Source organism: Sciurus carolinensis, chromosome 12 (genome assembly GCF_902686445.1).
Source record: "Sciurus carolinensis chromosome 12, mSciCar1.2, whole genome shotgun sequence".
NCBI classification, from domain to species: Eukaryota; Metazoa; Chordata; class Mammalia; order Rodentia; family Sciuridae; genus Sciurus; species Sciurus carolinensis.
In genome coordinates this window covers 102,202,190-102,226,366 of record NC_062224.1, presented here as the reverse complement: position 1 = coordinate 102,226,366, position 24,177 = coordinate 102,202,190, and the positions used below count along the sequence as shown (strand labels likewise).

General features: G+C 44.0%; 1 protein-coding gene across 6 annotated transcripts in view; it reads left to right on the top strand.

Moving 5' to 3' along the window:
• The window catches only part of Rgl1 (ral guanine nucleotide dissociation stimulator like 1), a 270,086-nt gene that overhangs the window by 202,117 nt on the left and 43,792 nt on the right, over positions 1-24,177 (top strand). For all 6 annotated transcript variants that reach the window (XM_047520545.1, XM_047520542.1, XM_047520547.1 and 3 more), the window contains one exon: positions 11,973-12,050. In XM_047520545.1, the coding sequence (XP_047376501.1) occupies positions 11,973-12,050 (78 nt within the window). The remainder of the gene's footprint in view (positions 1-11,972; positions 12,051-24,177) is intronic.

Sequence of the window (24,177 nt, the reverse complement as noted above, 5' to 3'; positions counted from 1 at the left end):
CCAAGAAGTATCTATGTAGCTATCTAGATTTTTCTTCAGCTGGCTGTCACAGTAGCTAACTTTTGGGCTATTTCTCCAACAGTCTCTCTCTGATTAAAAGTCAGCAGAGTGCCATCAATCACAGTAGGGTCGTCTCCAGATACTTTGGTCAGGTTACCTACAGCACTAAGGCCACAGGGTAGAAGGAACCCAAGTAACGGTCTGAATTACCCACTTCAAGTGAATTCTCACAGTGGAGGACTCTTGGGGATGTTAAAGGCGGGCACCATTTGTACACCTATGTTTTAAGATCATGATCTAACTTGAATTTGCTAGTCTGTGTCCCAGAAAAGCTAATTCAGTAGGTCTTTGAACTGATCTCTCCTTCCTCGATGGCTTGCATGTGTTTTCACAGACTTTATCCCATTGAGTTTACTCATTACAACCTCATGTCACAGATGAGAAGTGGTGGCTCGGGAACATTCAATCACTAAGTGGCAGAGCTGGAATGGAAACCTCCCCCTTTGTGACTCAGAAGCTTGTCCAAGGGAACTGTCTCACCCCCATTGTTTGTAAAGGCCATTTTGAAAGGAAGGAATGACTTGGGAACTCCTCTTAGTTTTCTTTATCTTTGTCGCTACTTCCTCAATGGTAGCGTGTGCCTGGTATGTAATAGTGGCTGATGGGAGAGAGTAACATGAAAAAAAAAAAAACACATGCAGATAAATGTATGTGATTAAAATTGATATAGCCCTTGGTATGTGAGAGCTGGATTCTATGACAGATAACTGAGAGGACATTTTGAAGAGCTTTAACAAACTGAACTGCACGCTAGCTAGTGATATTAGGTGATTAGATATACCATGGGCCACAAAGGTCACTGGTATCTGTGTTTCTGGAGTGATTCTGTGTGTTAATGGGGTTCAGGCTAAAGACATGACCTCCATGAGCACTCACCCAAGTGACTCTCTTGAGAGGTGGGAGACAGCAATGAGGAAGCCTGGATAGATTCTGCAAATCTGTAGTAGTAACCTTAAATGCCACCTGGGGTGGTAGGGCTTCCATATGCAAAAGACCACATACCAGTAAGAACACAGCTGCCCTTGCTAGTGAAGCCAGTTCTTCCACAGCACAGAGAGGAGTTGATAAAATATATAGCTTGGAACAATTTTATTTACTTCCCAGGACTTTCTCATAAGTGCTAAATCTGCTTCTCTTTTCTTTCAGAGTTTTGAGATACTTTAAGGTGAAAGCAACTTTCCTGCCTTTTTATCATGAGATTCATGTGTTAGGCATAGAGTGAAATGGTTAAGAGTGTGGGCAAAGGAGGGAGAAAATGAATTTGACTCTACTTTTGCAGTCTGCAGTAGTTCAGATTACAAGGGTTCCCCAAAGTTCCCTTTGGTAAAGGTTTGATCCTCAGGGGATACTTTTAGAAGGTAGAACCTTCAACAAGTGGGGCCTTGTGGGAGGTCTTGTGGTCATTTTGGGTGTGCCCTCAAAGAGGATGGGGACCTCAGTTGCCCACCCCTCTCTCATTTGCTCCTGGGCACGAGGCGAGCAGTTTTGCTCTGCCCTGTGTGCCTCCTGTGATGTGCTGCCTCACCACAGGCCCAAAAGCAATGGGGCCAACCAGTCACGGACTGGAACCTCCAAAGCTGTGAGCCAAAATGAATCTTTTCTCTTTATAAACAGCTTATCTCGAGTATTTGTTATAGTGGTGGAAAGCTGACTGATACTCCCTATTTGCTGTACAGCATTAACCAAGTTAATTCATCTTATTAGCTTCAGTTTCCTTATATATAAAATGAGAATGTAAAATGGCACCTAATTTAGAGGGTTATTGCCAGGTTCAATCTTGAGACTAGAGGTACAGTTCTTACTGTAGGACTGGAAAATATGAAATGCTTAAGAATCCCCTTACCTGGTTTTCTTTCTTCCTGGTATTATCATTGTTTGACATCACCTTATTCTTTCTTGACTGTCTCCCGTACTCAAAGACCATGTCTGTCTTCTTCACTGCTCTGTCCTCCAATAGGAACCTGCAGTAGGTTCTTAGGCATTATTTGTCTCAAATAAATAATGGCTATTGTGCATTCCTTTTATGAGCAGGTGCTTTAGAAGATACAGCAATAGACATTACCCAGCCTCTGCCTACATTTAATGGGAGAGACAAATAGAAAGTAGTCTGTAGCCTGTGCTGTCACTGTCGAAGCTGTGAGGACTGCATGTGCATTTTTATTAAAAGCTTTTCTCCCCCTACGGAGCTAGGAAGCAGTAGTTGTGAGCTTTCTGTAAAAAGCACATAATACAAATCTATTCTGTTCTCAAATGCTTTCTTAGCATGAGAAGCAGGGTATGCATTTTTGAGATGCATATAACAATGTTCCAAATTACTTTTTGTTAAACTCACTTAAGAATAATTAAGTTTTTTAGTTAGTGCTGGAATTAGACTACGTATTTGCCACATATGCCTAGATGCATGCTGGCATGCTGAGAGCAGATTCTCTTACTTTCTTTTCTTTAAGGAGGAGGGAAGATGTCTAATACCTTCCTCTGCTCTTCCAGGTCCAGGGCAAGGGAGTTATTAGCAGAAACTGAACCCATTTGGAGAATCTCACAGCATCCTATTTTGGTGACATTAAGGCATCTCTGATGTTGGTCTCTCATAGTGTTAATACTCATAAAATGTGATTTTCTATGCTTTTGCTTGTTCTAAGAGTTGTTTATTAATGCCTAACTTCCATTGTTTATATAGGAAAGTTTTTCAAAATAGTGCTATACCATTCTCTATTAATTTTAGTAACTCCCCTCCCTAAGTCCCTGCAGGGCCAAATGGAAACAAGGAGAGTGGGTTACCCATGAGTCTTTTATCTTAAAGTTCATGAAAAAATTGAGATTTATTGGTCATTTGGCTCCAGGATGCTCATCCCATTTATTTAGCGGGAAAGCTTTCAGGATATCTTCACTTTGCTTTGTTTCCTTTCAGCTTAAAATACAGACATCCTGGATATCCTGACTAGGGTGAGAATTTCTTAGTAAATGAAGGCCATTTCTCAAGATTTTTTTTTATAGTGGATGAGTTCAAATAGATTTTCTCTAGGTCTGAGTGTTACTGGTCCCCTTTGGCAAGAAAGAAAACCCTTGGATATGTTATGTGATTATTTTTTTTTTTAAAGCAGGTTTCAAAAGATAATCTAGATTCAGCTATGTCTTGAGGGAGATGAAGCTACTGGCTGCTATATGAGAGGAGAGGATTTTTCACAAGGACTGTGAGAAACTTTGGGACCTGAAATGCTTATAAAATAGAAAAGAGCATTATAAACTCTTAGAGAGCCTGAAAAGTCCCATATTCTTGCTGGTTTGTGCCTTATCAGGTGGAGGACTGTTTAGCTCAGAAACTCTTAGAAGGTAAAACATCTATAATAATTTATGCATATTTCTATGGCAGACCAAACAATAACACCCACCCCCAAGATGTCCCCATGCTAATCCTTGGATGCTGTGAATGTGTTCAGTTACATAGCAAAGGGAATTAAGGTTACAGATGAAATTACGGTGAATCGATCGACTTAAAAATAAGGAGAGGTCTAGGGCTATAGCTTAGTGGTGGAGCACTTGCCTCACACACACGAGGCACTGGGTTCCATCCTCAGCACCACATAAAAACAAATAAAAAATAATGGTATTGTGTCCAGTCTCAACTAAAAATATTTTAAAAATGAGTTTTATCTTGCATTATCCAGGTAATCACAGGGTAATCACAAGGTCCTTAAATGTGGAAGATGGAGGCAGAAGAGAGTCAGGGAATTAGATGTGAGGCTGGGACCTGGATCAGACGCTACAGCGCTGACTTTGAAGATGGAGCAAGGGGGCCAGGGGCTGAGGAATACAGGCAGCTCCGAAAAGCTAGACAGGGCAATAAATGCATTTTTTTCTAGAACTTCTAGAAAGCCCTGTGGTCAGTTTCAGCTCATTGAGACCTGTGTTGGACTTCTGACCTGTGTGCCTATACAATAGTACATTTGTTTGAAGGCCCTAAGTTTGTGGTAATTTGTTATAGCGGTAACAGATAAGAAACAAGGAATTCTTGTCAGGGAGATTGACTCTAAAGTCTAGTGCTCATGGGCTCAAAGATGCCAAAGGTCAGGGCTTACCTTCGCGCTTGTTCTGTTCAGGCCCTTGTGCTCAGCTCCAGGAAGCATCGCCGGAAACAAAAGGCTCAGCCTCAGTGGGACGAGCATTGTTTTTGTTACCCTTTTCTCCCTGTAACTCTGCCAGTTGCTCTGGGTTAACCAGAAAACTTTAATCTGGTACTGTTTTAGAATTACATCCAACCATAATCACATGAGGGAAAATGGAAATAAGTTCCCTTCCCTGCTGGGTTGGTTGTCTTTGGTAACTCTTTTTCCCAAGTGGACCCAACTCCCAGCCAGCAGCACCATGGGAATTCTGCATGGGAACATGTGGTGACTGCAGAAGTGCGTTTCCCGGGGTGGTGGTGACCGTTTAGGTGCAGTAGATGTTAAGGGGTGCTGTCGAAGGCGTCACCCCAGACCGCACCCAGGCTGGCTCTCTTTTCCTGAAATGGGATTTGTAAGACCTAAGAGATGAAAGTGTTTCTACAAAGCAGCACCTGCTGGGTTTTGCGTTTGTAAAGGGAGTAGGACTTGCAGTTATCCTTTCTTCGAGAGGACTACCCAGTTGCCCAGCAGGTTTTTAAAAGGTATGCTTATGTTTGGAAACTACAATGTGTGTGTATATTCTGAGTGGCAACTGAAAAATTTTGAATTCAGCTATGATAATCTAAAGCAGTGATTTTGATCATTTTCTAGCAGTTGGTGGAAGGGAATTAATTTTAACCACCTTTAAGAGTCTGCTAAAGCCAGGCATGGTGCTGCATGCCTATAATCCCAGCAACTCAGGAGGCTGAGGCAGGAGAATTGCAAGTTTGAGGCCAGCCTCAACAATTCAGTGAGACTCTAAGCAACCTAGCATGACCCTTTCTCAAAATAAAAAATAAAAAGGGGCTGGGGATGTTGCTCAGTGGTAGAGACCCTCTGGGTTCAATCCTTGAACCAAAAAAAAAAGTGTCTGCTAAAAATTATAGACCTCCTCTATAGAAATAAAAAAACACATCACAAAAATTTGCATACATATTTCTGATTGCTGAAGTTGAACTTTTTGCCATATATGTGTTAGATATTTTTATATGTACCTTTGTAAATATATGGTTCTATTCATACATTAATTTGTTTTTCTATTTTAAAAACTTGCATACAATTTAGGGGATGCCCAGGCTTCTGTAATTTCATCCAAGACCCTGGTTTATGATGCTCTAGGCAAAGGGACCCTAGGATGGGTGATAGGGGACATGTATGTAGCTACTGTGCATCAGAGGAGGGTACTGTGCCTAGCTTATAATTGGAGCAAAAATCTTAGGTGTGCTTCTGAAAAGTAAATTAATGAATTTCATTAAATTATAGTACATTTAAATGTTTTATTAAAGCAAATTAATGGTTTTAAGAACAATGTCTCTGAATCTTCACAAGGAAAAAAAGGATGGGCTGTAGGAGTTAATATTATGTTGTTCTAACATTCATTTTTTCAGGGCCCCAGTCCTGGGAAACACAGTTCTTTTGCCTTTGGCCTCTTCTAAAGTTTCCAGTAAATACCAATTTAGATAAATTGATGCTGTATTGAGTTTTTGTACGCGTAGGAGGGAGAAGTAGTTTTTAAAATGACACCAAACTCATATTCGTTGTTATTTGGTTTTGCAAAACATGCTTCCTAAGATTCTTGAGTTCTGCAATGCCTTCGCTTTGTGGTTGGGGAGAACTCGGCCACAGGCTCGGATTGATATGTTAATAATGCGTTAGTTCATCTTAAACTTGAAGAATCTAGGCTCATTAACTAACAATGTGTGGCGGCCACTTGGTCAACCCTGTTTCTTCTGTGTCCTTTGTCATAGCGTCACCACTGTAGCATGCCTGTGAGCAAATGTGCAGTTGGTGGCTTAGCACTCTAAGGAGCCAGAAGTGGAAGGAGGAGACACTAATGGTTCACCAAGCGCAGAAAACAGGACAGAGAAAAAAATGGATGATAGGGACTTGGTATGGAACTCGAAGAAACCTTAGATCAAGGGTGTGAGAGCCATCCAACTTCAATAATTAAATGTGGACAAGAAGCAGGTTACAGCAAGGGACATCCTTCTGTGTTCTTTCCAGATCTTGGGTAAATAGTGACTCTAAAATCTTTATTCTTTTTCGGTCTCCAATTCGGACAGTTGAGGCTGGGCTGGGGCTGGGATTAAAGGTCTATTTCTGAGAAAAACTTTATAGAACTTTGTACTGTCAGGAGCAGAAGTGCTAAGTACTTTTTGCTGTTAATGTTGCCTTCCCTGCTAGGGACTTGGGGGGACTACTGAGATATTGTGGAGAATGGAAGGTCAAGGACAGCGGGTGGGGGCAGCCTTCACAACAAGGCCTGGAGTGTGTGTGGGAGGACAGTTTGTTGTGGTCTTCTGATTTTTTCTAATCACAGGAAAACTTTACCCAGAGACCCAGTTCTCAGGGGCAGGCACACAGTACAGGGTTCTCTGTTGGATCGCTCAGTTCCTTCCCTTCCACGGGAGAACAAGGAGGTTTCGCCTTCTTTCTTTGACCTTGGTCTTCCTCTTGAGTAGCTGGCTTCACAATGGGAACCAGACTTTCTAAGGATCGTCTTGGCAGCCATGCCCCAGTCTCAGGTGGGACTTGTGTGGAGAGGGGCCTGCCTTGAAAGGTGTTATTTCAAGTGCTTAAGAACAGCCCCTCGCAGATCCGTGGGATGTGGTCCAGAGACTTCACTGGCCTTAACTTGGCGTTCCAGACACCTGCAGGCTGTTCCACCCAGGTCGTTTCCTCTGTCAAGGTCAACTTCAGAACATTTTTCTCAAACCTGACCTGTATTCTTGTGGGTCAGTTAAAGAAAAATGCCTAAGATGTTCCGAGTCTGGGGCTTAATAGGAAAGCAAAGACTCCCAGAGGTCCGTGAGCTGCCCCTTCCTGTGGGGTCTGGGTCCTTTACTTCCTCCCTCCTGTTCTTCCACCACCCTCAGTCAGCCTCTCCCTTCTTTCTGTCCCCTCCCCAGCCCTTCTTTATTTGTGGTAGTAGCGAGTAAAGTAATTGACTTAGCAAACGTTTATGGATCTGTGTGGGTGCAGGGTGCAGGGGAATCAGCAGGAAGCAGGATGAGAGCGAGACCGGCGTCCTCACGGCAGCCTGGCAGACCCTCTTGATGTGTCGCTGCTCCTGCATGCTCACCTCCTGTCACTCGGCTCCGCTCCTCACCGCCTGCTTGATGCTCCTTCGTCCTGGCTCTTCCTGAGGTGGAAGGTTCTTTTCCCCAGCCGCCCGCATGGCTCATCCCTCACCTTCTGGAGGCTGTTTATTCGTCACATTCACACTGAGCCTTCCCCGATCCCCCTGTGAAAGAGCAACCTCTGACCTTTCGTCATGCCCAGGCACCTTTCCCTGCTTTCTTTTTCTCCAATGAACTTTTCACTGTCTGACTTAGTGTAGAATAACTGATGATTAGATTATTTTCACCCCCACCCAACTGTGCCCCATGAAAACAAGGACTTTGGTTTGTTTGCTATTACATTTTTTTGTTTGTTTGTTTGTTCGTTCTGGAGATAGAATCCAGGGGTGCTTTACCACTGAGCCACATCCCCAGGTCTTTGTGTGTTTTATTTTGAAACAGGGTCTCACAGAGTTGCTTAGGACCTCACGGAGTTGCTGAGGCTGCCTTTGAGCTTGCGATCCTCCTGCCTCAGCCTCCCAAGCCTCTGAGATTATCGTGCCCAGCTGTTACTATCTTCTTAATGTCTAGAATAATACCTGAACATAATACTTCATAAAAAATCCTCATTGAATGAGGGACAGATGAGCAAAGGAATTAATTAGTGAATGAATGAACAGCTTAAGATTTCCAAACTCAAAGACAGTTTGGTGGAGGGAGACATAACATAAATAAGTAATAGGACCTTCTTACTTGTGCAGGAGGGAAGTAACTTAGAGCTAGGCTCTTGAACTTGACTCAAGATTCCATCCTGCCTCACTTACTGTCTGCCAGGATTTATTACTTAAGCTCTCTCTGGGCCTCATTTTTCTTGTCTGTAAAATTGGAATAATAATATCACCATATAGGATCATTGTAAGAATCAAATAAAACAATCCACGTGAAGTACTTAGAAGAGTGCCTGTCCTGTAGTAAGCTCTCAGTGCTTGTTAACTGCTCTTATTATTGGTTCATTTGCGGGATTCAAGCAGAGCCTGAGAAGTTCTTCAGAATCACCCTCATGCTTCCGGGTGCTCCTGGGGCCTTCCTGTTGGAGAGCAAGGGCTAGAATGGCCTCCCACTAGCAGGACTGTCCCTGGGGACAACTTTGTCTCAGGGTTTCTTTGATCCACAGGTGCGCCTGGTCCTCCCCTTCAAACTCATGTTAAACATTTTATCTGCCCACATGGGCTCTACAGAATACATCCCTTCTGGAAATACTCCTTTCCTGTTTAAATATCAGAAGCCAGTCAGACATTAAGTTGGGGTTTTCTTTTATTTTCTTAGTACTTTTTAAGTGACAGTAAATAATGGTTGAAAGCTGTGTCTTAGGAGGCATTTATAAATCTTTCTTTTGCCTTGTGGTAACAGAGAAAACCATGTCAAAAGTCATCCGACGATTTGTATTTTAAGTTTTGTAAGTTACCGTTTAAAAGAGGGCAGTTGCTCATTGGTAAACCTTCTTAAAAGACTGGGCCTTTGATCTCAAATCCTAGGGAGGCTTTGCAGAAATTTGAGGTGACATTGTTGACAAGTTTGCAACTTTCTACTGCTGTTAATTAAACACACACACATATACACCCTATATGTACTCCCCTGGTGTAAAAGAACTGAACTTGACTTTGACTTTTGATGGAGACCAATAAGCAGGTTCAGAGAAACATCAAAGAAACATTCTTAATCTAGTAAAACTGACTCTCAAATGAACATTAGCGAATTCTGGATTCCATAGCTAGTCTATTTCATTTCTGTTAAACGTTAATTCTCCTTAATACTAAGAAAGGTGCAGGGGCAAATAATCCTCCCTGCCCTGGTCCGTTACGTTCCAGAGGATCACAGGTTCTTTAATTTCATTTTGCTGCTGGAAGTCTCCTTTTTCACAACGTATAGAGTTTTGCATTTTCATACTTCTTATACCTTCACTATCTCAGCTTTAAAAATCATAAAACTTTTTAACTTAATTTTAGATATTTTGAATAATCACAGCTATCTTAAAGCCCTTAGAAATGAAAGCAGAGTCAGGTTAGGAAATTAGTAAAAACATAACATGTGGTGCTTTTGCAAAGGCCAGTCGGAACCTACTAACAAGGAGCAACTACTAGCAACCTCCTAGCCAGAGTCCCTAGTGAGGTAGCATTTGCGCCAAGACCAGAGGGCTGAGGGGGCAGCCCCAGGCACAGGTGTGGGAAGGTGCAGAGCAAGCGCAGGCTGCGAGGAGGGGGCAGTGGTTGGAAGGGGGCGAGGAAGGGAGAAGTGTGACAGGCAACTGCAGAGCTACTGGGCAGGTGACTTAGGGCCTTGCAGGAGGGAGACTTTAGCCTTTTCTCAGATGGGAGTCTTGGGAGGGTTTTGAATGGAGCAGTGACACCATATTAAAGGGCTGCTGGGCAGAAGCCAGGAGACTAGACTAGTTATGTTGCTGTGGCATTGGTCTAAGCTAATTTGAGCCAGGGTGGAAACAGAAATAAAGACCCAGACAAAAGGGAGTCCTGATGGGTTGGTAATGAAGGGTCAAGGATGTCTGCAAGATTTGAACCTGGCAATGGGCCACCCCCTCTGCCACACGTGCCTTGCCATTGGTGGCTCTGACAGGTCTCCCCGTTGTTATCAAATGGTTGTGATTGTGAACTTGTAGACACTCTGGTAGTTGAGAGACATACCCTTGTGATCTTCTGAGTCATAATAGATGGACCCAGGGTCACCAGCGTAGTTCCAAATCTTTCGTGGTGCCATCTGAGCATCCATCGCAGCACCTCAGTCTTGGAGTGGGACTGTGGTGGGTGTTGTGCTACCCAAACCTGCACTTCGGCCCTGAGCTCGAACAGTGCAGAAAAAGAACAGAGATGGAAAATAGGAAGATCTGGAGGATTTTGGTAGAAACCTCTTAGAAAATTATCAGGAACAGTAAAATGAGTGTCTTTTCCTTATAAGCATTTTCCTGTTTTATCTCTATCTCTCATGGCTTCCAGTTGGAAAATAAAAGGTACTTCCAGGATAACCAGAGAGAGAGAGAGAGAGAGAGAGAGAGAGAGAGAGAGAGAGAGAGAGAGAGGGAGAGGGTTAATAGACTAATTAATGGGACAAAAACAAAGATTAACTTGCATATTTGGTCATGGAAGGCTGGCAGGAAATGAGTTTAGGGTCACTGGAGTCCGATAGATGGGAGGTCCAGTGGCTTTCCAAGATCTCCCTCTTTGCTGCGCCCACCCCGATCTTTCCTACTTTAACAAACCACAAAGCCTGTTGCAAGAGAACAAGAGGACACGGTTTGCTATGATGGTGGCCAAAGATAGAGCCAAAACCCCACTTTGTTTATTTACTAGGATTCTCATTTCCCATTCCTATCTTACTCACTGGATTTGAGTAAATCTTAACCTGACTGAATTTTTTAGCTCAGGAGGAGCAAAGGGTAGTCTTGGAAACCCTGTAAATGGCAGGTGTAGGGCAGAGTGAAAGGGAAGAGGGAGACCAGTGGAAAATACCTTCGGGAAGCCAAGAAATCCATAAGGCTGATGAACTAGAGAAAGGAGCAGGTGGCGGGGGTGGCGCAGTGCTTAAGGGCACATGCTGGAACCTGCGGGATGGGCGATGGGGACACCAGATGGACTGGCAGTCGGTCAAACCAGATGGTGGGCTTTTATGTTAAAAAGGATTTGTAAATCCTAGGAACAAGGAACCATAAGGGTACTGGGGCCTTTAATCCTATTAGTAGAAGAGAAAAGTATGCTCTTTAAAAATGTAAACCTACCTATTATAGAATTTCTGTCGTTGGAACCTAGGGACAGACTACCAGCTTATAAAACTACAGGGACTCTGAAACTGCAGAAATAGTCTCTGCATTGTATGTTGATAGAGGGATTCCTTAAGAATTGAATGTAAATTTACTAAATGTACATTCAGAACCAGACAAAACATACTTACATGAAATTGGATTGCTTACATGTGGACTGGAATAACAACTAATAATATAATCAGCTTGTTTAATAAAATTTGAGTTTGTAATGATCCAGATTTTAAAATCCTAGCACCTATTGCTTTCCAAAAACTTGGATCCCTGTGCATCCCTGTGTGTCCTTCTTCGGTTTCTGTGTCTGGATGGCCTGGCTCATGTCCCCTCAGCTGTTCTCCTTGTGGCCACAGCTCAAGAACTCTTTTCTTCGGCCCTCCTCTGTCAGCCTGTACTTGAGGTCCACAGTTGTTTCCATGATCCTTCTCCAGAAAGACATACCTCAGGTGACCAGTCTCAGACGCAGCTGAGTGGCCAGAATGCTCAGGCTGTGCCAGCAGAGCCGAGTCTCCTTGGCGGATGTGCAGAGGGCAGGGCTGTGTGGCGGGCGTGCGAGAGACATCAGGAGAAATTGGCCTGTTTTGTGTCCCGTAATATTTGGTTCTTCTCCTGAGAGGAAAAATGCGCTATGATCTAAGACATCAGAGAAACGTTCAACATTAAGAGAAAGTTTTACATAGTGTGATTGTTAGATCACTCTTCTGTTTAGAATGTACAGAGCGTGCAGTGGGTCTCCTTAAGGAGCTGTCGAGAATACAGCATTGTTTTTGATGCTATTTCATAAATATTTCTCTCCTTAATGTAATAGTATTGGGCTGGTGTAGTTGAATAGAGCAGCTTTGTGATGCTGTTGACTGTTTCTATTGGCTTGTTTTTATCTCCAAGGTACGGAAACCTGACAAGCCCAAGCTGTGAAGAAGATGGGATCCCAAGTTCACCCGAGTCCAGGACGGTGATCAGGAAGTGAGTGGCCCTTTCCTCCGCACCACTAGCCCTCAGTTAGGAGAGGTTGGAGAGCGTGTGGGTTAGTGAGGGTCCTGCTCCTTGGAGTGCTGCTGCCCGATGTCTCCCACGATGCAGCGGGCCTAGATTCCTTCATTGGTTGACCTCCTGACAACGTGCATTTACTCATCCGGTAGAAATGTGTCGTGCACCTGCCATTCGCCAGGCCTGCACTGAGGGATACACAATCAACAAGTGAACCAAATGAAACGTCTTAGTTCTGTTTACAGTTCCGCAGAGAGAGAGGAAGGGTAAGCTTGAAAAAGCGAAGAAGGACGAAGCAAGGCGGAGGCGGAGGCCGGCTCTGGATGGGGGCTCGATGTCCCGTCGGGCTCGGTGGCACTGAGCCACCTGGAAGAGGGGAATGAGGTGTGGGCGAAGCCTTGTGACTATCCAGGAGGCAGGCCAGCGCTGGAGAAACAGCTGGAAAGCAGAGTGAGCAGAGCGGCCGCTGCCAGGGTCGAGCTGTGCAAGTTAGTGGGGGCCCAGATCTCGCGAGGACATGAAGGACATGGGAGAGGATGTTGGATTTGATCTGAGGAAGGTTAGAAGCACTTAGGTCTTGAGACAGTGCCGTGGCCTAACTTATATTTTTAAAGGCTTGCTCTGGCTCTGCGTGGAAAACAGACTGTGACAGTGGGGTTGGGGACACGGGTGGGAGCAGGGAGCCTGGTTTGGAACCTTGATGGTGGTGTGGACTTGGCTCCTGCGGGGCCTGGCAGATGTTGGCAAGATGAGCTGGAGTGGACGGGCTACACGGGAGGGAGGGAGGAGGCCTGGTGCTGCCCAGGGTTGTGGTTAAGCAGCTAGTAGAACAGAACGGCCAGCTTTATGAGACAAGTCGTGCTGGGGATGAGGAGCAGCACAGTGGGGAGCGTGTGTGAATACATCAGCCTTGGACACCTTAATTGCACGCGTGTAGATTTCAGGGGCAGCTCTGAGTTGAGCTGGGTCTTGGGGCATCCCTAGTTTGTAGGTGGCATTTAAAGTCATGGAACTGGCCTCCTGGGGGCCTGAGGGTAAAGAGAGAAGAGACGGTCCAAAGACTGAGCCAGGGTCCCACGGTGTTCAGAGTTAGGAAAACAGAGCGTCTGGCAGAGGAAACAGGAAGAGAGCTGCTGCGAGGGGGGCATGGGGAGAGGAGGAGGAAGGTAAGCCGTGCCCCAGGGGACACGCCAAGAAGGCGTTCAGGGAGGAGTGGCAGCCGTGAGCAGGTCAGGTGAGGGAGTCTGGGACCAGGCCTCTGCTCTTTGGTGGCCCTGGGTGAGTGCGGTCGGGTGGCTGGAGGTGTGGGCCAGGAGAGGATGAAGGGAGAGGGGACCAGGTGGGGGCAACAAGGGGTTGCTTTGCTGTGAGGACAGAGACACTGGCGACCTGGGGACAGGAGAAGTGTTTTCACTGTACGTGTGTTTTTCTTTTTAATTGGGAGCACAGTCACGCTGATGAGCGCAGTCGGGGACTCTGAGGAGACTCCCAGGGTGCAGGGCGGGCCTCTGAGGTGGTGTCCCTGAGTAGATATTCCTTTATTTGGGGGCCAAAACTCTGGGAGGGACTCCTTCCTTCAGGAATCAGCCACGTGAAAGTTAGAAAACTCCTGAATTAGACATTGTGCAGTTTTATAATTTTATTATAAAAACAGACAGCAACATATAAATGTGAATGCCAGGTGCGCAGTGTGGCAGGAGGAACCGCTGCGTTGTTCCCAGAGGCCTGGGGACCTCTGAGAGGAGGTGACATCTGACCCGGGCTTGAAGGATGGGCCAGACCTGGGTGGTGGAGCCATCCCAGAGAGGGGACAGCAGGACCAGATCAGGGAAATTTGGTGTACATGGAATTTGGGGGGACAACACAGAGTTGGTGTGGTCGCTTCATGGTGTGCAGGTTGGGCGAGGGAAGCGCAGGGAGCTGAAGCCAGGCTGAAGTTATGTCGTGAAGGGCTTTGATTTCTCGTGAGAGTTTGGACTTCTGGAGGGCAGCGGGAGGGCAGCCGTAGAGAAACAGTACCATCCGTGGGGTGATTTTCCAGAAAGGAGTCAACTCGAAGCCTTCCTCCTCAGTGTGACCACAGACCCGCAGCCTTGGCATCTCCTGGGAGCGTGGTCGAAATACAGAATCTCTGGTTCCACTCAGACCTTCTGGATTAAAATCTGCATTTTAACAAAACACCAAAGTGATTCCTAAGCACTTCAGAGTTTACAAATCATGAATTAGAGGTGTACAATTTTTTTTTTGTTTATCCATTGAAACTAAAATGATTTTTTTTAAGGAAGCTTTTTTTTGATATAGGGTAAAGGTCAGTGGAGTAGAAGAAGGAGATCAAGAGGGAGGGAGGAAGGATGGGAAAGACAAAGAAATTGGAATGAGTTTAACAAATTCAAATTATGTGCATATATAAATATACTACAGGGAATTCCACCTTTATGTATATGGAGAGAGTACCAATCAAAAATAAATAAATAGCGGAGTTGAGGAAGGTGAGTAGGGGAAGTGAGGGGGAGAGAATGGGGATGGAAATCGAATTCCGTGCAGGTATGGTTTTGTCAAAATGAACCCAACTACTATGTGTAACTATAATCTTCTAATTTAAAAAGGAACCTTTTGGTAATGGGCATTTGAGTGTATGCAGAAGAAGAGATACTGTAAGAACTGTGACCGACTTGTCAAGTGTAACCTAGACCTGGGACAGATCGGACACAGCATGTTGCTGTCCACATGTTTAGAACTGAGTCAAACCTGGAGCTGTCATTCAATTAGCCACCTGAACAATCCAAGAAGAGTGACAGTCTGAACTGTATCCAGAGCTTTCTTGTTTCCTAGGGGATGTTTTCAGGCTCAATATGTTTTCAGGAAGTAGCGGTTAAGAAAATTGATTTTGACCTGGTGTGAAAAGTCATGTTCATTATTTCAGAGTCCCACTGAAATTCATTGCACACCAGGAATACGACCAGGAGACTCCAGCTAAGCTGTTTTAAAGGGCTTTGGAGTTTTAAAGCACATGAGTCTTCAACAAAGAGCTTCACAGAACTCCCCTGAGGGATCTGACCTCTGGGGACAATGGTCCTTTCCCAGAGCCACACAGTGACTCGGTGGAAAGTTCTTGACCCTGTTCCTCAGACTGAACTGCCTTTTTAAAAAATTATGCCTGATGAGAATATGCCACTCTACTTCATAATGGGTTGCTCTGTCCTACCAACTCTGGAATGTCGAAATCCCATCTCATGGTGACCTCTTTCTTCCTTCCACTTCCCTTTCTTTCACTTTTCCTTTTATTATTTTCTATCCCTCTTCACCATTATCTTTTTGCTCTGTTTTTTCACAAGTTATCCCTGTGAAATTGTCAACTTCTGGGTGGGGTCAGGTCACTCTTTGTCTTTCTGAAAGGAAACCAGGGAAGCAGCTTCTCCCATCCGTATGTACCGCACATCCCTCGGCCACCACAGGGCTGCCTCTGGTATCTGACTGCAGCAGTGCTGGAGGGCTGCCTGGTGGGTGTGCAGGAGGCGTGGCTGTGGCAGGGGTCCTTAGTGGAGTGACTCTGTCCCCCAGAGGACGCTGGCCATGTTGGGAGACGCTTTCTCGTCTTAGTGCCGTTGGGGAAGCTACTGGCATTTAGTTGGTAGTGGTCAGGAGAGCTGTTAAGCATCCTGAATGCACAAGACAATGTCCACCCTGCAAGAATGATCTGACCTTCAGCGTCAGTAGTGCCTTGATGGTAATAATGATAACAACAGTAATACCTGCTCCATAATGTGGAGGCCGTTTTCCTGCAGGTGAAGACTGCCTTCATTATACACATGTAAGCATGCTTATTTGGAAATTCATTCATTCAGGTCCCTTTTATAATTAGGGGCATTGGTCTATGATGGTCTGGGACCAGCCACCTGAAAGGTGGGAGACCCCGGATAAGCTTCCTGGAGAACTCAGATTCCAGCTTCTGTCTGTCACCCTGTCACTTGCCAGCCATATGGCCTTGGCTTAGTCACTCCACCCCTCTCAGTTCCAGATTCTTCACCTACAGAGTAAGTGCTTGGAGCATATAATCTTTGAGGTTCTTTTAAGTTCCATAATAAAATTTTTTTAGTTTTTCTTATTTTTTTTAAAAAACAAAAAGGAACATCAGAAACCAAAACAGAGATAGAGCTCAAATATTTTATTGGACTTTTGAGAGGTACTCTTCTCTGTTGGAAAGGCTGTATAACCAGACTTGATAAAACTGAAAGAGAAAAACAAAATAGACAGGCTTTGGTGTGCTTATTATAAATCATGACATCACAGCTGTTCGCCGTGGGTATAAATAAAGAGCAGAACTGAAGCACTGTCTTATGGGTAAGGTGAGGAATGGTCAAGTGCCCGTTGTTTTCCTTTGCCGTGAGTCTGTTCTCTTGTGATTTCAGGTGGGAAACAGACAGCAGGAATCCAGTGACATTCGAAGAAGTAAACATCCTGCTCTGGGGTGGTTGCCTTTGGTTTTGTAGCCCTGGATAGAGATGGAAGCAGGGACAAGGGCTCACTGTTTGGTTTGACCAGGAACAGAAAAATGCCCAAACATTGTTTGGTTTTTCAGTTTTTGTGGTGAATTGTAGAGTGACCCTTCCATTTTGTATAAACTTCCAAGTTACCAGTCTTTCCTGTATTTTTAAGCATGGATCTAATCAACGAATCAGAGGATAAAAAGAACTTTAAAGAAGGGAAGTGTGGAAATACAGTTGAAGCAGTCGAGATGAAAGATTGGTTTCTGGTGTCTGGGACCACAACTGACTAGTGTTCTCCATGCATGGCAAACTGTCAGATTGGGCAGAGTGACTTCTACGTATTTGTAATTCCAGTCCCGAGTCTGCCCAGTTCAGGTTTTGTACAATTTCAGGAGCCTCTGAAGTTATCTGATTAAAACAAGGGCGACTTCAATTGCAAAGAGTGCAGCTTCAAGGCTTCCAGATGTTGAACTCTTTGCCGCACCGTAATTGCTGCTGTTAGGGTGAGACTGAAATATGTGATAGGTTCTGCCATCTCTTCTCCAGCACCCCTGAGCTGGCCGCTATTTAGGAATCAGGAAATCCACTTCCTCTGATAGAAGAAAACCTCTCTGCTCATGTTCCTTCCACCTGTGTCCTTTCATTCTTCTGCTGACATTTGCACATGATAAAAATAAAATAAGAATAATATTTATCCCAAGAATAATAAAAAATTGAACCAGGTAGACACAGGAAACTCTCTAGGATAAATTTATTAACAATCATTGAAATCAGAAGTAAAGAGAATGAAAAAATGGAATAGTAACCACATGGGGCTTTATATCGTGAATTTTCATCCTCAGAACTGTATGAGATTATCATAGGTATGCACATGTACAACTTTATTTAAAGTAAGGTTTGGAACTCCTCAGGAAATGACACGTCATTTCTTCCCTTTCATGATGATTGTAATGTTGAAATCACTTCTGTTTCCTTTTCTTTAATTGAACCTCATCACTTCCCTTTTGGAATGCCAGGTTTTGTTTTCTCAGACTTTTCGCCATAGCAGTGCTTCAGATTGTTGGAATTGTTTTTATTCCCATAACTTCAGATGGTACAAATATCATTCTTTCAGCCTTTTCCCAAAAATTATAAACAGGGACACCAGGTTTCAGTCACTGGTAAAGGATCATGTAAATAGGAGTAATCCAAGACACTGGACACTCTTTAAAGAAGAGGGACATGAGTTAAGGAAAGTTGACTGCTATTCTTAATGCCTGGAACTTCACAGTGTAAAGTGTTGAAAAATCTTCATGGAGAGCTTGCAATCAGTATTCATTCCAGAAAATTCAAATACCCCAAGAAGACAGTTGAGATTAATTGGAGTTGTTGTGGCAAAAATGGGGAGAATAAGGAGGGACAAAAGAATAGAGAAAAAGAATGAGATTTAAAACTTCAAATTTAAAAGAATTAAAGGTTATAATGTGAAAGGAATATTTTTTTAAAAAGTAGAAGTAAAACCAAAGATGAAATGGAGAAGTAATAGGCCAGATGAAAGAGTCTGGCATTATTTTTTTTTATAGAGCATTATAGTTATGTATCGCAGTGGGGTTCATTTTGACAAAATCATACATGCATGGAATTTGATTTACTCCATTTCAGTCCCCATTCTCCCCTTTCCCTCCCCTCCAGTCTCCCCATTCCCCTTCCTCTGCTGATCTTCCTTCACTCATTTATTTATATATTTTGGATCAGTGCTTTCTCCATATACCTAATGGTGGAATTCCTTATGGTATATTTATATATGCACATAATGTGATTTTTATGAAATTCATTCCACATATTTTTAAAATTTCCATACAGGACAAAGAAAATTAAATCTATAGTTTTGAAAGTCACTAGAATTGTGTGTTTTAAGAGATGTGGGTAGAAAGCTCCTGAGCAGAAGTTAATGATCTAATAATTGAGAGTGAACATCAATAATCAATGGTTCAAAAAAAGAAAAGAAAAAGAAGTTGCATGAGGGTTTTTCTCCATATTAGAGGAAGGTATTAAGACATCCTAACCAGGTCCATTCACCTGCAGCCTTGTGGACAGTGAAAATGTCCAATATGGCCATTGCAGTTTGTGGTGTGCCGCCTACCCGATGCAGGACACTCTGCTAGGCATGTTATAATTTCTTTTACCATCATCAATATGCAGAAATATTGTCTTTACTGTTGTGTGCTTCCCCTTAGGTCAAGAGGCCCATTAAGTGACAACTGGACTCAGGTCTTGCTCACTGTTGTACCTGGGCTTCCCACCCAGGTCTTTTGTTCTCAGGTCTTTCATTTAAGATCTCCCCCACCCCCCATTTTCCTCCATCATGGTAATAAGGCCTCAGAGGCACCTGGAGAATGGGTTATGGTACCGCTGTCGTGACTGACATTTTAGATTGTTTAGTATTCTGAGATCTTTCAACTTGACAGTGTTTCCTTCAATCCAGGCTGTTGTGCCTGGTTGTTGCTTTAGAATGGACTGAACACGCTGAGCAAGGTCCCCACACAGCTGTTTTGAAATGTGGAAGTTAGCCTTGTTTCCTGGGGAAGGAGGTGAGTTGAAGGATGTGAGGAAAGAAGAAGGAAGACCAAATCAGTCCGGCCCAAGCAACTTCCTGTGCTCAGGGCCTTGTAGCATCTGATACTGCAGCGGAAACTCCGCTCTGAGGGTGAAAACCGGAGAAGGCCTCACAGTTTGTTTTTAATAGAGGCCTGTTTATAATATTAAAACTCCCTTGTCTGACTGTGGGGAACTGGAGAATGAGTTACTGAGGACCCTAAAAGACAACTCTGGTGTGTGACATGGTTTTTTTTACCCCTAGTAATAGCTAGAAGTTATTAAGAATAATGTCTGTGATAAGTGCTGTATATACTTTTAAAATTCTCATAATGATCCTTATTAATATTTCCACTTTACAGATGAGGAACCTGGGAGGTTAGGAGCATGTCCAAGGTCATACAGTGAATAAATAGAAGAGTTTAGATTTAATCCAGTCCTTAACTTCTACACCATGAGGCCTCCACTTTTTTCCCTCTGATAAAAATGAAAATATTTCTCTTAAGTACTTAGTGAGGGAATGAAAGACAGATGTGTAAGTAACCTTGACTCTGGGTAATTAGTTTCAGGCTCATCTCATCTTACTGTTGGCCTGTCCACCCATATTTACTCCGTATTTCTGTGCTTCTCAGAATCTTTTTCTCCCTTCTCCTTGTTGTGGAGGTTTTTTCTCCTTGACCTGCCCCAGGGCCACTGCCCTATGCTTGCCTGTTAGTGCTTATGTCTGCCTCTGGCTTGGTTTGCATTTATTCCCCTGGTCCTATCTCAGTCCCTCTCTCAGTTCCCCTCCCAGTATTGGAATCCCTCTTTACCACTAATGGAGAACTGTGACAATGGAAAGTACAGAAGGCATCGCACCATGACCTTGACAAGTCCAGATAATAATAATGTTGCCATCCTTTCCAAAAACAAAAAACAAAAAACAAAAAGCTCTGTATCATCTTTTGTTCTTCCTCGTCAGGACAGCCATCTAGCTAGAGGTCTCAGAGCAGCCTCTACTGGCAACCTTCCCTGAAGCGAGAACTGTTCTGTGACCAGAAGTGGAGAGTCCAGCTGAGCGTCAAGGCCGAGCTAGCCTTCACCCCCTGAGGGAAAGTGCGTTGGATCCCACCCTCAGAGCTGGGAAGAGGCCACAGCCACATGCGTGACAGGCCCCCTCCACATAGATCCTCTTACCTTCTCATTATCTGCATGAGGAGATATCGTTTTGGGAAAATGTCCTAAAGCAGAAAAACACTGTGCTGCTTTTCTAAAAATGTTAATCTGCTGCTGCTGAAGTACAATAAATTATTATCTCAAGTAGATTTGGGGCAGGAAAAAGAACTCCAAGCAGACAGAGTTCTTTTTTCATGGTCATTTTGTTGCTTCACTTGGAGGTGATACTTTATGGGAGAGATGATTTTATACCTAGAAAAAATGTCAGTAAACATTTCTCCAATTCCAGAGGGCTTTACCACCTGTGGAACTTTTATATGATTTAATATATTTGCCAAACATTTCTGCATTTAGTACAGGCTGTGGTTTGAGCAAAGCTCTAGCTCAGTGCTGGCCCGCCCCCTTGCTCTGCCTCGCTTGCCTGCAGGGCCCCAGGGACTGGAGGTTTTGTTCTGTCTCCCCCATACCTGTACCTCCTACCTGTACCTCATACCTTGAAGCCAAGGCATCTAGCCAGGTGTTATGAAGGCTGACTTCTGGTTGGCTAGAAATCCACAGCCTGACACACCTGGCTGCACCGCCTCCCTCCCCTCTGTTCTTCAGCTAAGCAGGTCTTCAAGGCTCTGGACCTTGGCTTGTGCTGTCGCCTCAGTCTTCACCCCACTGACTCTTGCTTATCCTTAAGAGCTCAGCTTTGACCTCATTTCCTCAGGAGCGCCCTTGCTGAAGCCTGGACTGGGTTGGCTCCCTCTGAAGTTAAAAGCTTCCATGGGACCCTGGACTCCCCTACTGTGGTGCTTGTCACATAAATAATAAAGGACAGTCAATAATTACTAACTTCATTGGTGAATTAATTCTCCCCAGGAGTCTGCTTCCTGGAGGGAAAAGCCTTAGAAGCCACATGCGTAAGTTCCACATGTTGACGCCTGAGCCTGCCTGCCTTTCCCCATAGGATGTGGCAGTAGTGAGAGAAGTTTTGTATGTTGCCGAGAATGCTATGGTGGGAAACAATGCTGGTTGTCCCCTCCGCTGTCAGGTTTGGGCTGCTGTCCCTGGCCACCTTCCTGGTGTGCTTATTCAGATTTGCAGCTCTCTCCGGGACTCAAGAGTTCACCCTGTAACCCACCAAAGATTACTCTGGACAGGGAGGTCACGCACCGACTTTTCTCCTTTCTGAGTTTAGGTCACTATCTTCATCTTTCCATTTTATTTCAGAAATTACTTCTTAGTCTTCAAAAATCATCTCTTGCAGTTAATGTTACAATTTGATGTCTTTGAATTGGTCTGTTCCAGAGAGCGTCCCTAGGTGTGTGTGTTTGCACCCACGTGTGCATTTGTTCACGTTGGTGAACAAATTCCCACCGGGCTTGGAGCCACAGTTTCATGGCATGGTTTGTACTTTGTGCCATTCTTTCTGTGACAGGTGGCAAATGCTTTGAGTTGGTTCTCCTGAGTGTTGATTGATTTCACTGAGCCATTTAAGGTTCCCAGTCCCTCCCTTCTGTGACTTTTGGCAAGAGGCTGTAAGACTGTTAATAATCATCCCTCCCCCAGGTGTCTCAAAATGTCCTTCAGGGACAGTATGCCATTTGAAATCACAGCAGATCAGCGTCAGGTGGGGGAAGGCAGCCATTTCTGAGTCTTCTCCACACAGGATTCGTGGAGCTACCTGACCCATCGGAACCCTGATTTCCCAGGCGGCTTGGCCCAGGAGTCAAGCTTCCTTCTCCAGTGTCCATTTTGTGCTCCGCAGAGCCAAGTGACTTCTCTAGTCTGACAGTCACACCTTTCCTGAAGGTTTGTGACTTCAACATTGTTCCACTCGGTTCTGTTAGCGTGCGAGTTAGCTGTAAGGAGTGGAGCTGGGCCGGGTAACAGGGTCACTCAGTAATTGTGTTTTCTCTGCCACAAATTTGTGATGTTTTCCTTTTGGAATCTTAAAAGTTTCACATTTGTATCCACTTCTTAGTCTATCAAGAACGGAAAGTTTCTTCCCAGGATTGGCAAACATAAAGCTACTGTGAGCTTTGGGCAGGGGTCCAGGCCTTTCCAGAAAGCCTCCCTCCCTGGCATGCTGATAAACACTGCTGGCTCCGAGGGCAGGGGTCTGCCTGGAATTTTATTGTGCAGTTTGCGTCTTTCCCTTTCTCTCTTTCTTCTTCCTCCTTCCCCTTTATTCCTCTTTTGTGTGAAAATGGTTTTTCTGGCAAATTCAATGTCTGGTTTTGCAGTGAACTTTCAGAGTCTTTTAGACTGAGCTGCGGGAGGGTCACTGGCACAAAGGGCCAAATAAGTAGATTTCCAGAGCTAGTCAACAGCCTCAGATTGAGGAGGACAAAATGTGCACTCAGGACAAGTGAGATTCAGACCAAGCCTTCTCTCAGGACTCCCTCAGGCCTCGGGCTGCAGCTTTCCATGTGCCCCAGTGTATAGAACCACTCACACTCGTACCCAGGGAGAAGGAAGGGCACACGTTTTTAACTGTAATCATGAGAAACTGGAAATCACTGAAATAATCTGCCTACCAGTGGAAGAATACTTAAATGAGTTATGGAACCTCCGTGCAATGGAATACTGTGTCATCACAAAACAGTAAACTAAATCTAGAGGTGGGGAATGGAGAGCTGGCCCACATCATACTGCTCAGTGTATTTAAATATGTATATATATCCACAGAAAATTCTAGAAGGATATATTACAAACTCACAGATCATGGGAATGGGATTGGAATGAAGTAGGAGAGTAGATATTTTGCTTTTTTGTTTATATACATTTGTAAGATTTACTGTTTTTGCAATGAATAATGAATTGTGTAATTTTAAAATTAGCAATTATGAGCAGGTAAGGAACAAATGATATAATAGTATCACTGATCTTCCTCTAATGTTGGTTTTCTATGCGGAAGTTCTTTTAAGTTACGAGGTTCTGAGGGGTCCTCAGGCTGTCCGTCTCCTCCTTAGACCAGTGCTTTTTGACTTTTCCTTGTGATTTCCATGTCTATTACCACCTCTCCATATCTGTGTTTCCATCAGTGTCATTGGAAGAGTCTCTTCTCACTGAAATATTATGGGAGTAGTGGTAATTAGATTCACTCACCCTTCTTTTGAGCAATGTAATGTTGTTCTGTAAGAATCAGCTTGATGTATTCAAATGTCAGGTTTCCTGGTGTTCTTGTCTGTCACCCCACCCACGTGCCCACCATCGTTCTGGGCTCACTGCTTCTTAGATAGAAAGGAAAACTATTCCTTATGAAAAAGAAGCTTGAGAACAGAGCTTTATCATTTTCTTCTTTAATTCATGATACTTGGTTTTTGTGAAGAAAGGATCATAATAAAACAATGTGAGACCGTCAAAATATAAGTCCATTGATTTCATTTTACTCACCTTTTCAACTAAACCTAGATCCCAGATTGCCTTCTTCCAGTTTTCTGGAAGAGAACAAAATTTTTGTTTATGATTTTATTAAATCTGGACTAAATATTTAGACTGTTGAAGTATTTCTATACCTTTGTCATCTGCTTTTGATATAGACATTCTGATATCGTAGTTCCAAATGCCTTAGAGTCCACATGAGTGAAACAGCACCTTCATTCTCTTCCTGCTTGTCCTTCCATTCCACAAATTCAGTGTTCAGTGGGCTTCCATCCTACTCATGCATCGACTCCATCCAGTTCTTTGGTCTGAAATTGAGACATGAAAGTTGCACACGCCCAGCCCGCCTGCAGTTTCACACACGCACAGTGAGGACCTTCAGTCAAGTTGGAGTTTGTTAGTTAAATAAACAATTTGTTTCACATGCCATTGTGTGAAGTACAATTTGATGATGATGATAATTTTAAGATTTGCTAAAAATTATTTTGGCTGAAAACGTTAGGTCTTTGGCTGAG